A 16,878-nucleotide genomic window follows, 5' to 3' on the forward strand; every position below is an offset into this window, starting at 1 on the left:
GGACGAGAGTTTGACTGGCAGAAAGTCATTTTGGGGAGGAAACAGTGTACTAGCTGCCTCTAAAAGCCTGTCTGGATGTGTGAGGAGGGCAATAATGGGTTCTGTCTTCAGCTGGACCGGAACTGCTTCAGGGAGATAAACAAATCTCTAAACGCCTGGACACGGACACATAAAAGCTTTCACGGGGTTTTGCTGTTGTTTTGGCGTAGGCTACGGCCAACAGTAGCCTGTTCTATGTTCCCTGAATAAACACCATATAAGCCATCTGCGTCTCGTAGCTTTCCTGACCCAGGGTCGCTACATTTGGCGTCAGAAGTAAAACTTTCGCTATGATCAACATCGCCACGCGAGTTAGCAGCAGAGAAGCTAAGTGGCTAACACTCGTCAACGGTGAGAAACATGGCGTCGGGGAGCCGTCTCAAGATTAAGGTAGGTTACATTTAATTTCTGTAATCTCAAAAGCTTTGGTCATGTTCATTTTCAATTGTTCAGTAGAGAAATATGATACAAATTCAAATACATTCCTTAACCTTTTACTTTTTACACTGTGGTACTGTCATACTGTGGTACTGTGATACTGTGATACTCTGGTACTGTGATACTCTGGTACTGTGATACTGTGATACTCTGGTACTGTGATACTCTGGTACTGTGATACTCTGGTACTGTGATACTGTAGTAGTGTGGTACTGTGATACTGTGATACTCTGGTACTGTGATACTCTGGTACTGTAGTCCTCTGGTACTGTAGTCCTCTGGTACTGTGGTACTCTGGTACTGTGGTACTCTGGTACTGTGATACTCTGGTACCGTGATACTCTGGTACTGTGATACTCTGGTACTGTGATACTCTGGTACTGTGATACTCTGGTACCGTGATACTCTGGTACTGTGATACTCTGGTACTGGGCTCCAGGCTGCTACACCGTGCTATCAACAAACTCTTGTTTATGAGATGTTTTCCTGGCAAAATGAACAGAGTAGCAGCAACTGAGATGAAGGTAGAAAATTCAATCGTACTAAATTAGTTAATGATAAGTCAGGGCTGTTATATATATATATATATATATATATATATATATATATATATATATATATATATATATATATATATATATTAGTTATTTTATTGATATAACTAATATTTTTAATTACTACTATTATTCATTTGGAGAACATGCATTTCTAAATTGATCAGTGGTGGCAATAATGTACTACAATATGACAATGACGGTTCTCATTACTTTTACCAGTATAAAACACCAGTGCCCTGCTGAATGTTAATATTTCAAAAATAATGACGTTGAATGGAATCGTCAAAGGAAATGGAGCATGGAGGTTCATTTAGCAGAATTCCCCACAGATGTCCCATGATGTAAAACACCACTAGTCTTCCTGGAGGTGGTCAGGGGAATCCGGGAATACTGGACATCCTGACAATATGGGGAAATATACGAGAAAAACTGACCCACAGATACAAAATAAAAAGATGTTGACAAAGCTGTCTCCATACCTAGAGCTGAAACCATGAGTGGAATATTGGATAAACCGTTGGACAAAATAAATTGACAACTATTTTGATAGTTGCAACACACACTGTGCAAACACATGTGTCAACACACAGCATTATGGCAATATGGTCTTCAACTGCCAATAAGATGTTCATGTTCCAGAGGCTGAGAAACCAATGATATTTTGTCAGTGTTAGTTGTACTTTGTCTTACGTGCAAATTAGTCTTGCATTAGTCTTGCACAACCATACCTCCAGCATAATGCTGTGCTGGAGAAAAGTGTGTCTGCTGTTTGGATTTCTTTCAACCAAACCGTCGCACACACAGGATGCAATGACAGTGCCCTTCAAAATAGATGGCGCAGACAAGAGCTAATAACCTAATCCTAATACGCCAACATGCTAATTAATATGTTGAACATGGTACATTTAATACCTGCTAGACATCAGAACGCTGTCATTGTCCTTTTTAGCCTGTTTGTATGCTAATGTTAGCTTTTAACTATGTTGACACAAATGCAAGTCTGGACTCCTTTCACGTGTGACCAGCATAGTTTTGCAGTTTTGGTGGTCACAAGCGTGCAGGCACTAAACGGGTGCAGTGCTCGAAACATTTCTGCTGTCATCTTTATTTACTTTGGTGTTCATACAGTTTGCAGGTCAGATCAGCTAAGGTCAGCATGAATAAGCAAGCACCCAGGACCGATTTAAGGCACGCTTTAAACCAAACACAGCCCTCTCATTCATTCAAATGAGTCTGTGCAGTTATTTTTTTTATATTATATTTAAAAAATCGCATCAAAGGAAATTTGGCCTTTTCCAAGCCTCGGTAGAAGTCAGGTAGGGAGAGAAGCTGATGCTGGTTCTTTAGAGAATCATCACTGCATCTCCATCAGTTCTAGTTCAGACTCTTCACTTCTTCTGCATCATCAGGAAGGGAGTCGAGAACATCTTCATTTAAAAAAGGAAGCACTGACTGAATTCTGTCATGAGACGTGATGACGGACACATATTTCCCCTTTTTCGCAGAAAGGTTGACCTCTGGAAAAGCTGCTTTGATTTCAGACAGCTGCAGTGGGCGCCAATTAGCCAATTTCCCACACAGTGATAACATAGATAATGGAAAACCGCTTCGCGGCCCTGATATATATCTCAATAAATAAATATTTGTGGTCGTGCCGCCCCCCACATGTCATGAAAAAGTGCCGCCCCGGGCGGCTGTCCGGTTCGCCCGTGCCCAAAACCGCCCCTGCCTGGGACCAGTATCTGTGGTGGGCGCCGACACAGCACAGTGTCTGACAGTGGGGATACTGGCATTGGCACTTACTGCTCCGACAGCCTGGAAGGTATGATGTCCTGTCTATTTTTTCTGCATTGTTTTTCTCTTTCCAAAAGGTTTGAGGTATCCAGATGTATGATGAAGTCTGTTGCTTAGGCACGAGTGTGCAAGTGTGAGCTTGTCTTAGCCTACTGAAGTTTTTGTTATTATTTTTAAAAACACTGGCCTTAATGTGAGCCAAATTGATTTATATTGGACCGGCCTACATATTCAAACTAGTATAATACTTCTCAAAGTCAGGCCTATTGGGTTGAAAGCATTATTGTCGTTGCATTACTTTAATAGTCAGAAACGTAGAGCTTACTATTAATATAGGCTACTACTCAAATTCTGTCACAGTCATATGTTATTTCCATTATAAAATGCAGAGCACCGACAACGTCGGGCCGCCAAGGCCCTATTGAAACTGTAGGGTTTCTTCTTCATCTGCCAAATTAATTGGTTTTTATCATGCTCAAAAATTTATATTTTTTCCAAGTTTTGTTTTACTTTGATAGGCCACACCCCTCACCCCCTATGACCAATTCACTAGAAATTTAACACGCATGTCAGAGTTGTCTGCTCTACAAAATGAGACCCCTAAACTCCGCTTCCCAACATTTTTCGCCATTTTGAATCTTTTCAAAAACAAATTCCCAAATTTTCTCTTCATCATTATTGGATTAATGTCATCAAAAGTTATCAAAAGCTTGTTCACAATGTTTAATTGTGAAGATTGTAAGAATTCATTTTAGGTCGGCGATGTGGCGGCTCTGCGAATTTCGATCCTTCGCCGTGAACAAATAAACTAATGTAACTCGACTCCACATGATCAGATCCTTTCCAAATTTCACATGTTTGATGAGACTCCAGGTCTGAAGACATCTACATCCCCATTTAAAATAGGGCCACCTACTGGTAGCAGGAAGTTAAAGTCGGTATACTTTGGTTTGCTTCTTTTAGAGGTGAATCACATCGACATCCAATTAGTTCCAAACAAATGTAAGATGCTCATAATGCCAGCCCATGAGGCTTTTGATGTTTCGTGGGCCAGCTAATGCTCGTAAAGCAAACGCTATGTTAACGGTAAACGTTAGCGCTATGAGACTAGCCAGAGGAGTTGTCCCCTGATGGCCAGTAGAGAGAATGCAAGGCACTGAAACCAGAGGTTGCTGCCTGGCAGTGGAACCTTTTTTCTTTGAAATATATACTATGTTGTCTCCAATGGGGGAAATTTGCTTCAGCAATAGTGCTGCACACAATTGCAATCATACATAGCCAGCAAACCATTATACACCAACAACGAGGTAGAAAAACCTGTCAAATGTTGCCCATGCCCTGCTAGAGTTATCTGGTTGTCTTAACAGCAGCAACCTCAACAATAATACCACTTGGTGACACTAATATACCTTCAGCCAGTTCTGAGTTTCTGCATTTTGGATTGATGGAAATCCTATTTTGTTCAAGGTAGTTTTATGGCCACTAATGAAAGCCTTCAGTAAGATGCTGAAATATTAAAGTTTACTTATATGATTGTTTTGATGATGATGATGTAGTATGACATAAGTCTTTAACATTCTGTATGTCTTACAGATGACTCCAGTCCAGGATGATAGTGCCATCCCTATTGTTCATGTCAAGCTGTCCCCATCCTCCTCACCTGACACCAGTTTCAGAATGCCAGCCTGCCCCAGCAGCACTGGTCACTGGAGCAGGTCTTGCCAACTGCTTACACCAGCCATGTCTCCCCTGGGTGCAACAAGCTGTTTGGACATGAAGGACCATCAGCCCATCCGGAGGTCGTCCTCTCTCACCAAGTTGTCCTCTGGGGCTGATAAGAGCTCCATTTGGACATCAGGCAATCAGTACATCTCAGATTCACAAGGCTCCCTGGACCGAGGTCTGCTATATGGGTACAGAAAGGAAACCCTTGGTTCAAATGTGGACCTTTATTTACCTTTATCTTCCTCCTTGCTCTGCCATAGCTTGCTGCAACGCTCACCTGGTGCTGGGCCCTGCTACCGATGCAATCACAACACTAGATCCAATGGTTTGGAAACAGACCTGTCCCTGTCCTCAGCTCTGTCCTCATCGGTAAAACACAACAGTTTGGACATGAACTATAGTGCCTTACCAGAAGCTAAAGTGGCTCAGGGTGGTGCACATGTTTATGGCCTCGGCATACCCAAACAAGCAGACTCACCACTGGGTCATAAGACTGACAGAGTCTCCCCGTTTCAGCCTGCAATTCGGATCCAGATGTGGCTAACTGAGCAGATGGAGTACAGGCCAAAAGTAGATGGGTGTGGTGGAGATGGTTCGTTGTCATGTCAACAGGAACATCAGCCAGAACCAGGGCGGAATGAGGTGATAGGAAAATTTAAGGCCGTAGAACTCCAGTCCATTCTCTGTTTTGAGTCCGATCTTGAGACCACTAGGCCGGGTTATTAAGAATTGGTCAAGCTTTTTCTAGCTTTCTTCTGATTTGTGATCAGTTGTACAGAACGTTGCTAAAAAATATCCCAGAACGCAATGTAGGCCGCCACAGTAAAACTAAAAAATACTAGTCCTACATCTCCAGTCTTATGAGTATGAGTAATGCAAAGAGATGAAGGGGGAGTGAGTCAGCACATAGAAGAGAGATGTGACTAGATTACCATAATAAATGAACATGCAGCACAGTGACGATACAGATATTTCTGTAACTAGATCAGGGGTAGGCAACCTGCGGCTCTTTAGCCCGTCTGTTGCGGCTCCCTGAGACTTTGACAAAAAAAAAAAAGAAAGACAATTTTTTTTTGGTGGAAAAAAGTCAAAATGGCTCTTTGGATACGAAAGGTTGCTGACCCCTGAACTAGACGTAGGCTACAGTAATAAAAGGACCTGCCGAAGTGCATTCAACCTGCGCTGGACACGTTACTAAGATTCAGCTATCACTCTGTCTGTAAAACCTGAGACTTGAATAGTAATATTGGGCTTCATCGATCGAAAACATTTAATACATAGTTTGTAGCACCTCTTAATGTGTCACAACAGCCAATATAGTTTGTAGCTATTATTGCACATTGATTTTTCACCACACATATATCATTTCAGTTTCTGAGGATCTCTGTTAAACTCGGGGTATATGTTATTCATACGGTATATTATTTCTTTTTTCAAAGAAAACTTCTCTTAAATCCTTACATGTCTCACCAAGAAGTTGGATTCTGCCTCCAGCTTTCTTTAAAATAAAACACGAGCACAGCCGGGCGTCACTGGGCCGTCCGTTCTGCCTGTGAAGGCTTGTTTCTGTGGCCAGGCTGTGTCCATTCAGTCTGTACAATGTTTTGCTTAGACCTGTCATAGGTCAGGGACTGTGCCTCCATGGGTTTAGGGTCAAATAGAATTCCAATTTACTTCATGATTTTGTGGTTTCTATCCAACATTTGATATATTTTTTGTTTTCTTGGACTAACTGCTCTTATCTGTGTTAAACTCAGCACTCCAGGGCCTTGTACTGGTAGGAGTGGGGTTGACTAGACTAGAGGGATTGATCCAATGTGATAGCTTGCTTATACATTTTAATTATTGGAGGGTATTGGCTCTTTTTCTGCTCTGCATGCTTTGAAATATGGATGGTATGATAAATATTTCTTAGTTTTTTTAGTCCGTTCTTGGTGTTCACTCCTCACGCTCGGACTGAGCGATGATGTTGCTCTGCGTCCAGAAGGTGTTAGATTCTAGTGACGTCCCAACCTGACACCTCCTTCCCTCCCTCCCTCTCTTACCACCCAGCAGCCTGCTTCTCATGTTCTGAGAGCTGATCGATTTGAAGTTGATATTTGTGTGATTATATGAATATAGAAGTTATAGGGGTTTCAATATGAAAATAGCCCATGAGAATTGTTTTAAAAAAGTATTATTGACCAAAAGCACAGATTTAGCATTGTATACAATCAATTACTGAGCATTATTATGACTACTTTCAATACAAAAAACAACTTTATTCTTACAGGGTGTACATTCTAAGAATTATATACTAATGTCTTTACATTATGTCAATGTGTATTTGTGCATTGTGTAATGTTTTGCCCCGCCTGGTTTAGCTTGCTCATTCTGTCTTCATTCATATTTCTGCTGTATGATGCTCTCAGATATGTTGCATTTACAGGAAGACATTCTGTGTTTCAGACAAAAGCATCAGATCTGGCAGCTCCATGCCCGGATCAGAGAGAATGAGCTCAGAGCACAGCAGGTCCTGCAGAGCCCACACTGTCAAACCACTACGGTAACACTCAGCCACATCTGTGTGATGAATGAATATCCAAATTCAAAATGTGATTTTTTTTTTTTCCATAATACATTCTGGTTGTGCAATAGGAATCAGCAATGAGAACTCCATGCAAACAGCCGTCTGATGAAGAACTCAGGAGGAAGCTTGCTGTGGCTGAACTGGACGTTCTTTATTTGAGCGATTTCTTCAAGCAAGTCACACAAAAATATACAGAGGAAATCAGAAAACTAGAGGAAAAGGTATAGCAAAGATTGGTGATTAATTCTCAATCATGTATAGCAAGAGAAAGTGAAACAAAAATGGTGAACAGAGAAACTAGTCCTTCTGATCCTACACACAACCACCGGGAAACAAATATAGACCACTTTACCATTTAAAGGGCAAATTACAGTGTTTTTGTCATTCGCCTCTTTTTAATAATTTAATTTACTAAATATGACAACTGATTTGAACTAATATGAAATTAACTATTTTCTACATCAGTGTAATAGTCATATGCGGTGTTTTTTTCACAGATAAAGACAAGAGATCGCTACATCAGCAGTCTGAAAAAGAAGTGTCAGCGAGAGAGCGAACAGAACCAAGAAAAACAGCAACGTATAGAGACACTGGAGAAATACCTTTCTGACCTGCCAACGCTGGACGAGGTGCAGGCGCAATGCCCAGCAGGTACACACACACACACACACACACACACACACACACACACACACACACACACACACACAGGCTGTGGCTACATAGTGTCTGCCATGTAACCGGAGGTGCATTTTATACACGAGGATTAAAACAAGTCTGTGTGTGTGCTCAGCAGGAGGAGGTACAGCAGAAAGCCAAGCATCTGAAAAAAACAGCATCTGGATTACAAAAGAGCTTAGAAGAAGGATGCGCTCTGATGATGGAGATGCAGGCCATGAGGGAGAAAGAGTTGATTGCATCGGTACAAAGGTACATCAACCATTTGGTCTTGACTGATTTAAGGTGGAAAACGGATTTGGACAAACGCAAAACCAGAAAATTATCCAATTTAATGTGTTATCCAATCAAAAGAGATGCAAACTTTATTCATAAGGAGTCAGTCATCACAGGTATTCGACAGGTAGTGACATCCTGAAACTAAGTAAAGGCAATAACCATTAATCTTAGCTTTACAACTTCTTCCTGTAAACACATTAACACTCTTAACATAACAGATTAACATTACATGTCACCCAGTCCGTTACAATACCATGTATTATAGTGGGCCAAAATATTATATATTCTAACTTTTAAACTTTTTGAATCATTAAGCTTTATATAAAACAATAAATATTAGAGCTTTATAAAGACAATCTTCAAATCCTCTTAAAGTTCTCCAATTCTGAAAGCCTCAAAGTGCTGTATACGTTCAGCTACAGACACCATTTAAACTTAAACCTTCAACTATTAAAATTGAAATATGGGATTAAATAGCTGAATTGAAAAAATATATGTATTTAATTGAATGTTGAACAGTCGACATAGGGAACTATTTTCTGGGCTCAGCTCTTGGGTTTGGAGGGCTTTGGAGTGGAGGAGGGTCTCGTGGATTCAAGGTGGATTCAAGGTCAAACATGTTCAGTATCAGTGGGCCTCTGTCTAATTCTGCTCCACGTGCATTTATTTGTGTTTCTGAGTCAAATGTAACTGCAGAATTCTGCATGTAAAGATTATGTTGGATGTTTGTCCCAACAGGTTTAGCTATGACTCCATAGTTCACTACTGTACAGCGCAATGGGCAGGATGACACTACTACATATTTTGCATTTAAAGCTCTTCAAGCTGTATTCACTGCCATGTTCAAACTCCCTGATGCTGTTATGGTTAAACCAAGGTAGGCATAGCTCAAACTATATTCAGTCATATGGTTATTTATGCGAAACTGGTATTTGTTCTTCTGACATCTGGAGAGCTTTTGAAAGGATGACAAGGTTTTTTCATATTTACTGCCAGGGCCCAGTTCTGAAATGTTCTACTATGTCCAACTGTTGTTGTAGTCCGTATTCAGTTGGAGACAGTATTAACCAGATCATCAGCATAAAACAGACATCTATATATCTAGGAAGGAGAGGCCAGGATCTGAACATACATCTCAAGCAACTTGTTGGATTACCAGAATTAACTCTACCGGTCAATTTAATGTAGGTTTACATGTTGTTGGGCCTTAAAATTATTTTGCATACATTTTTAACAAACTCCTTCTCCATTAGATGACAAAACTGCTCTCAACATGTTCTCTTGTACGTGTCTGTCTGTCTCTCTTTGTAACCACACATCTTGTCTTGGTAAAGCCTGCAGCAGAAGGTGCAGCACTGTTTGGACGATGGCATGAGGTTGCCCATGCAGGAACAGAAGCTGCTGGAGGTGGAAAACACTCAACTCCTGGAACAACAAGACCACAGCAGCAGGGTAACATCCTAAACACACACATGCACAAATGCATGCACACTTACACAAAGAAGATGAGGGGACCGAGTACTGAACCTTGGGGGACGCCTTGAGGGACTGGGTCTGTCAGACTTGGATGTATTGATGATAATGAACTTGGCAGTCGGAGAGGTATGACTTGAACCAGGAGAGGGCTGTGCCAGTAATGTGAAGGGAGGACTCAAGGCGGGAGAGGAGGATGGAGTGGTGATGCTGTCAAAAGGCTGCACTGAGGTCCAGTAGGATGAGGATGTTGAGGTGGTCATTGGGTGACTTTGATAAGGGCTGTTTCTGTGCTGTGATGAGATCTGAATCCGGATTGAAATGGTTCATACAGTTGGTTGCAGTCCAGGTGGGTTTTGAGTTGGTCGGCAACATTATGTTCCAGTATTTTAGACAGAAAAGGCAGATTGGAGATGGGTCTGTAGTTGTTGAGGATGTCAGGATCCAGGCCAGTCTTTTTGAGGATGGGTGTGACTGAGGTGAGTTTGAGAGCGAGGGGGGCGGAGCCAGTAGACAGGAAAGAGCTGATGACAGAGAGGAGGAGCGGGTGGAGGTCCATGACTAAAGTGGAAGGGATGGGGTCCAGGTCCCAGGTTGGAGGTGTGAACCAGGGGCCATTGTGGTTGAAAGAAACAGTTCTGGTTTTGAGAGGGACAGTGCTATTGTAGAGGTGGACCAGGTCTGTAGGGGAGGGGCTAAACAAGGGCTGGAGGGAGGAGAGTTTTTCAGCGAGACAAGCTGACAGGGATGAGGGGTAGATGGACTTGATATTACGGAGGGTCATGGTGCGCGTCTGTTTGGGCTCTGGGAGGTCAATGTCCATGATCATGCTAGGTCAGGGGTCAGCAACCTTTCCTATCCAAAGAGCCATTTTGCCCTTTTTCCCACCCAAGAAAATGTGTCTGGAGCCGCAAAAGCTATTTGGTATCACAGCTTATAAAGTTTTATATATAGTCATATTATATATACAAAAACTATAGTTTGTTGTATTTATGAAATTATAGAACAAGAATAAAGGCTTACCTGTCACATTCTGTGCTTTCTTAGGCCACCAGTACAAGACTGCAAAAGAGAGGAGACCTTTCTCATCGACAACAGGCTCATCCGCTAGAAGAGGACGACAGCCTGGCCTCCCCATCTAGAGCCGTCCCTCAGGTATCAGTGCTGGAAGTGTTAACTTCCGTTTTTTCTATCAACCTTGCTGTAAAATATATTATGAGCTGAGGGTGGACATGGTTACTGACAGTACTAGGGACTAAGCTTAGGTAGTTCAGATGTCTTCTAGAATTTTAGCACAATCCAAACTGATCTGAACTGAACTTTGTGTCTGTATTGAACCACACCAACTCTTAAAGACCATACAGTATGTGTCACATATAGAAACACCTATGCAGTGAAATCTCCTACTTTCTATATGCTGTGAAGTAGTGAACTAGACCCATGGCCAGCGTGCTTCAGGTATTCTTAACCAGGCAGTGTGTAGAGAAGGAAACAGCTGGCCCAAAAGATCAGAAGGGATCAGAACAGTTACCTTAGTGAAGATGTGTGGCTCACCCCATCTTTAGGTATGACCCATAAGGTGTAATTGGTTAACCCAAAACCAAGGAAAATACACTTGTGAAAATGGACATAGGCCTAATCATGATAATAATGTTCACAGAAACCTTTAATAAGTTTTAACAAAAGCAAAGTGCTTCACAGACATAAAGTACACAGGGCAATTACAAATTAGAAAGTTCAATGCGGACAAGAAATAGACATTGGTAATGAATTAAAATCTTAAGAATAAATCAATGAATTTCAACGAAGAAAACAAATAAAAAACCATTTTATAAAAATGAGTCTTTAACATGGTTTTAAAAGAGGACACTGTGTTGTGTATGTTTGCATATAATGTAGTCTCTGTTCAGATGGTGTAATTATGAACTTCTCTCTTGAATTACTTGAAAGTAACTTGAAAACACAGGCCTACTTGTGCAGTAGCCCTTTTTAACACATTTATGTATGTACCATTCTGATAATTGTAGCACTAAATGGATTTGATATTAACAGCTTTCATCAGTCCTGTGACTGCTGTAGCGTTGGTTGTAAATCTATAAACCAGCGATCACTGTTGCAATTTTTCCAGTTACTAAATACTTTGTGTGTGTTTTTTTTTCATTTCTGGCATTACAGCAGGATTGTGTCTTACTGTAACTGTAGGGAGGTCAAAAATACAGCCCATGTCATTCTACTATGGCCTAGCACTTGATGTTTGGGTTACACCACCAGTTTGCCATTTACTAAACCAAAATAATTAGCAAAATTAGTTTTCCTGCTTTCCTTCTCCAAGATGGATATATTCCCTCTTTCTCTCCATTGTTTTCCAGTCATATGGGCTTCAAAAGGTTTGCCCCATTTTTATTTCTTTGGACAAAAATGATCCAGCACATTTCATTCATCCAATCAAAACCAACTTTGCCACGTTTTAAAAGACTTACAGGCGTGGCCTATTTTAAATAAACGTAAACGCTTTATCCTAATTGTCATTTTCACAGTTTTTCATAGATAGTCCATTATTCTGAACAGCTAATTACATATATGAATATAGGTGATTTTGCCAATCCGAATATACTTTGTATATTCTGAGTTGGGGACACCCCGACTCATTCTTCATAGAAAGGGGTACATTTTTTGCCAAATGTCTGCATGTACCTAATTTTAATACGTGCAAATATCACAGGAGCACGTAGAGTCATTGTGTCATAAGTCTTTTTCATAGGTCCACTGATGATGATTTGTAGTTACACAAAGCTTGTTACTTACAGAGGGATGATTGCATACAGAGATAGAGAGATATGGAGACTATAAAAAAGGTAGCACTTATATAAGATCAACACAATATATCTGGAGAAGGAACTTTGGACTGGTGTATCCCTGAGGGTCGGGTTTCCTGCTGCTTGCATCTAAAATATGTGCCTTTTTGTTTCCCCCTGAAAAGCAGCAGCAGGTGTATGAAGGACTGTTGGTGCTTCCCCGGTCCGATGCGGGAATGCCTGAGGTAGGGCGGCTGCTGAAAGAGATGTCCCTGTGTCTACTGGACCTCCAGGCTCTCTGCAGCATATTGGCTCAGAGAGCACAAGGGAAAGAGCCCAACCTGTCGCTGCTACTGGGCATGAAATGTATGTGGTAATACACGCATACACACATACATCTTTATGCAGAGCTTTGAGTAACGGTAAAGAGGGACAAAGGCATAACTGTCTCTTCATTTCGATGATCTGAGTTATGTTATGTCTGAGTGAAGGGCAACTGTGGAGCATCAAAGCCTATGAATCATGTCCAATTAAACGTTGACTCAATGCCGAAAGATCTGAACACTCATGGATGTCTTTCTGATTTTCATTATTAAATCATTTTCACACAGATTTAGATTCCCTGTGCACTGAAAGGTAAAAGGTATCACTGTATCAATTTCTAAACACATTAAGTGAAGAGAAACATGGGGAGGAAATGTTAATGAATAGGTTCATTAGTTAAGTAAATTAGTTAAGAGATGTAACATGTTAAGAGCTAAGCACATCCTAACCATCACCGCACTGAACACACAGAGAGGACTATCGGTTATCCCATCTCACAAGAAAGCAAAAAAGTACATTTCTCCAAATGTCAGACTATTTCTTCAATGAGAAAGCACTTCAAAGTCTGCATATGTGCATACATAGAGATTTGTCACCAATCTGGTCCATTCTTCTGTTAAAGTAACTAGTGCCACGTCGTAGCAAAATATTGTACTGCTTGGTTATAGTCATAAATAGTATAAGTATAATATAGTAATATAGTATAAAGTCATAAAGCACAACAATATAGTATTTTCAGTGTTGGCTGTAAGAGTACAAGTCTTTAAACTACATCCCAGTTGTTACCTGTCTTCCTCATTCCTGAATCGACCTTTCGATAAGCTTTCTTGTCAAATCAGTGAGAGATATTCCAAAGGAGATAATAGCAGACTTCTGGATTAATTGTTCTGAAATATCAGAGAGAAGTAGACAAAAAGTGCTACGCTACACATTGGAGAGCTAACGTTACATTGACAGCTTTATAACATATAATAATGACAAATACTTGCCAGATTTTTACATTTCTCCTGAAAAAAGGAGCAAAATCATTTTGATCACAGACAGTCGATGCTCCACAAATGAAAAGCCAACCTGATTATGCTTTTGAGAAGGACTTAACAAAGAAGTTCAGGAGTGAATGGAGGGACACGGTCCTACGCAGATCTCACTTGGCGGCCAACCGTCGTCTCCCGCTCTACTAATGGTGAGTTATCTGGTTTCATCCAGCCTGCTGGCCCTATGGACGAGGCTACATGATTGGTTGTAGGCCTATGTGTTTGTTCTTTCTTGGAAAAACAAACATGTAATGCAAAGCAATGTCTTCTTCATTTCTGTTGTAGGCTAGCTGTTGGGAGGCCCTTTTCGTCGTTGCTGCGCTCTGCTCTGTTTCGGACAAACACCGGACAGTGTGTTGTTGTTGAGTGTGTCGTTATTGTTGTTGTTAATGTTGTTGCTGGATGTCTTAGCCTAAGCATTTTAGACCTTTTTAGGCCTATTTTTTTTAAATGTCTTGTTGTGGCTGAATCTGCTATCTGCTGATCTTTCTATACAATATATTGTGGGACTTATGTGTTGCTTGATTGCTGTGTTGATTGATTGCCATAGGCCTACGGTTCATGTCTAATTCTATTGGGTAGGCTGCCTGCTCAGCTGGCCTATTTATTAGCTTGTGAGATTCTAAATAATACCGTCTGTCACCTTTTTGTGCCGGAGTTCGATTATAGGTGAAAAGTTTAACTACTATGCTACCATAGGCCCCCCCCCCCCCCCCCCCCCCCCCCCCCCCCCCGCAAATCAGTGCCTGGCGCCGGGCCTGGCTGCATGTGTGAACGCCATGGACGAGTATTTATTTAGATTTTCCTATTTTTAATGTCTCCAGATCTTGAGATACACAACTCAATTGTATTTTTCGTCATACCTTTTTTCTTTTTTTTCAATCCCACAAAAAAGACTTCCATGACATTCGTATAAACCAAATCAATTGCATATATGTATGTATTAACGTTCATGTCTTTGTTGTTGTTTTATTTTATTTTTTAAAGAGTCTACTCCTCATGAGCTCATCGGTGAGCGGAGTTGACGTAACTCGTGGGCCCCTGAACGCACCGCGCCCGTCTTCTCTCTAGTATGGCGGCTTGGACTCGCGGAGGAGGACAACTTCTAATAGATTCCTCTCTGAAAACTGAAGGAAAACGACGGCTTTAACTCATCAACCCGACCCGACCTGGAACGAGACCCACGACGACTCCGGACTCATTTCAGCACTCTGAACCGGTTTATTTTGGGGCTAATTTTGGACTGTTTTATGTTAAATAACTCAGGGACGATGTTTTTTTTTCTTGCTAGGTGTCATTAAAACTTAAAATTATTGTTGAGCTAATAATATCAGGTACAAAGAGCTTCATCAAGAGTTATCATTAAATAACAGGAGTGAGATCAGATTAAAACAGAACAACATAAAAACAAAGCACTGCATTTATGCATATGTGTTTTAATTGAATGGAGTTCATCTTTTTGTGAACGGTTTCCTGTTTAATACGGGACGAAGAAGCTAAACACAGTAAGATTCCGTTAAATCTTAAATTATCAAACTGGTAGTGACAGCTGGTCCTCTGCTCGCGCTGCAGGAGGGCTGGGCATGGCGGCAGGGACTATACGACCAGGATCAGGACCAGGACCATGCAGGACCAGGACCATGCAGATCACATGTTATGGTCTGACTTTACACCTCTGGTTGATCTTGACGGTCTGCGCTCGGTCCTTTGCTCGTCCTTCGCTCTGGTATATTTGGAACAGACTGAAGCCTGCAGTGACCCCCCCAGGCCACTCAGACCTGCCAACACCTTTTTCATATTCGCACTGAGATTTTACAAAATGTTTGGGTCATGGGAATTTGGTTTATCCATTGGTCAAAATGCATATGTTGAATTTCTCTATTGTAGTAAAAATATCTATTATTTTTGTATATGGGTTTTATATCTATAAAACCGGATACAGTTAAAACAAATAATAATAATCTCATTGTATCCTACATCATGCAGTGGTCATTGTCTCATTATTTTGTGTCATTTAAGGTTTACTGTATGCTTTGGAATCCTCATTGTTAGTTTAAATACTGCATTTTCTCACTTTTTCATATTTACACCGAGATTTCACAAAATGTTTCGGTCATTTTGGAATGGAATTTGGTTTATCCATTGGTCAAAATGCGTATGTTGAATTTTTCTATATGTTTATATCTATAACACCGGATACAGTTATAAAAAACAAAATCCCATTGTATCCTACTTTGGCAGCGATCACCTTGATTTAATGTCGACCAATTTGATCACTGCTCTTTTGCGTAGGATACACCGACCCGCCCATCTATCAGCTGGTGCTAGGACACCTCGTAGAGACACTCGAGCTGCACAACTGATCTACTGAACCCCGCTGAACTGCAGCCGTACTCACTGCGTCCCCGTGTGAACCATGCCTGGTTGCGGGACACCCAGTGAACAATGCCCCATCTAGCCTTGGAGCAAAGGTCCCTTCTGGGAGGCCTATTCAGTTGAGTCGTTCAAACTCAGTTGTGCGTCTTATCAACCCAAGCTCAATCCGGCGCCAGGCTCGAACCCGGAGCTCTCGTGGATGAGGCGAACGTCTAATTCCTTAGACCACCGCGATAGACAAGAGGTATACATGTCAATCTATGTTTATCTTTGAATCTGCGTTCCATTTTGGAACGTGTTGCTCTGACGTAGGTGAAAACTCCACACACCAGAGGTGTACTCCCTAGAGGCTGAATAGAGTTACTTTAGCGCCGTCAGACCCGGCGCTATGGGCGGGCCTTGGGGGGCCGGGCCCGCCCTCGGACTCGGCTGGACCCGGCCTGGACGGACAAGCCTGTCAGTCACTTATCACACGTACAGCTCTCTGTCGCCGGCGACAGGAGCTGTCACAGGAGGTAATATGCAAACAGGATGCAGAACTAAGATTACCGTAACTCCTCGAATATTTACGCCATCGACGTAATTCCAACGGATTCTGAACGCTAAGAAGCGTATAGCTTTCCAATGACGTGCGGTAATAATCACGGCGGCGAGCTTGTCTGTGGGGGAGGGGTGGACGAGAGCAGGGCAGAGAGCAGGGACGAGAGTTTGACTGGCTTTTCACTGCCTTTTTAGTGGTGTTTTCTTTGGAAATAATAGTATTAGTATAGTTTCTGAGAGTTCTGCCACTTGCTGGC

At 41.6% G+C, this 16,878-nt stretch overlaps 1 protein-coding gene across 1 annotated transcript; it reads left to right on the top strand.

Moving 5' to 3' along the window:
- Positions 1 to 329: 329 nt before the first annotated feature.
- On the top strand, positions 330 to 12,724 carry LOC306733903 (centrosomal protein of 85 kDa-like; the record flags this gene model as incomplete). Its single annotated transcript, XM_079215214.1, is given in 12 exon segments — positions 330 to 390; positions 736 to 742; positions 2,774 to 2,856; positions 4,432 to 4,741; positions 7,002 to 7,117; positions 7,198 to 7,343; positions 7,620 to 7,763; positions 7,765 to 7,773; positions 7,916 to 8,052; positions 9,414 to 9,531; positions 10,600 to 10,707; positions 12,533 to 12,724. Coding segments are annotated over 12 exon segments (1,431 nt in total).
- Between the last annotated feature and the right edge of the window lie 4,154 nt (positions 12,725 to 16,878).

This window comes from Taurulus bubalis (assembly GCF_910589615.1).
Source record: "Taurulus bubalis genome assembly, chromosome: 3".
Lineage (NCBI taxonomy): Eukaryota > Metazoa > Chordata > Actinopteri > Perciformes > Cottidae > Taurulus > Taurulus bubalis.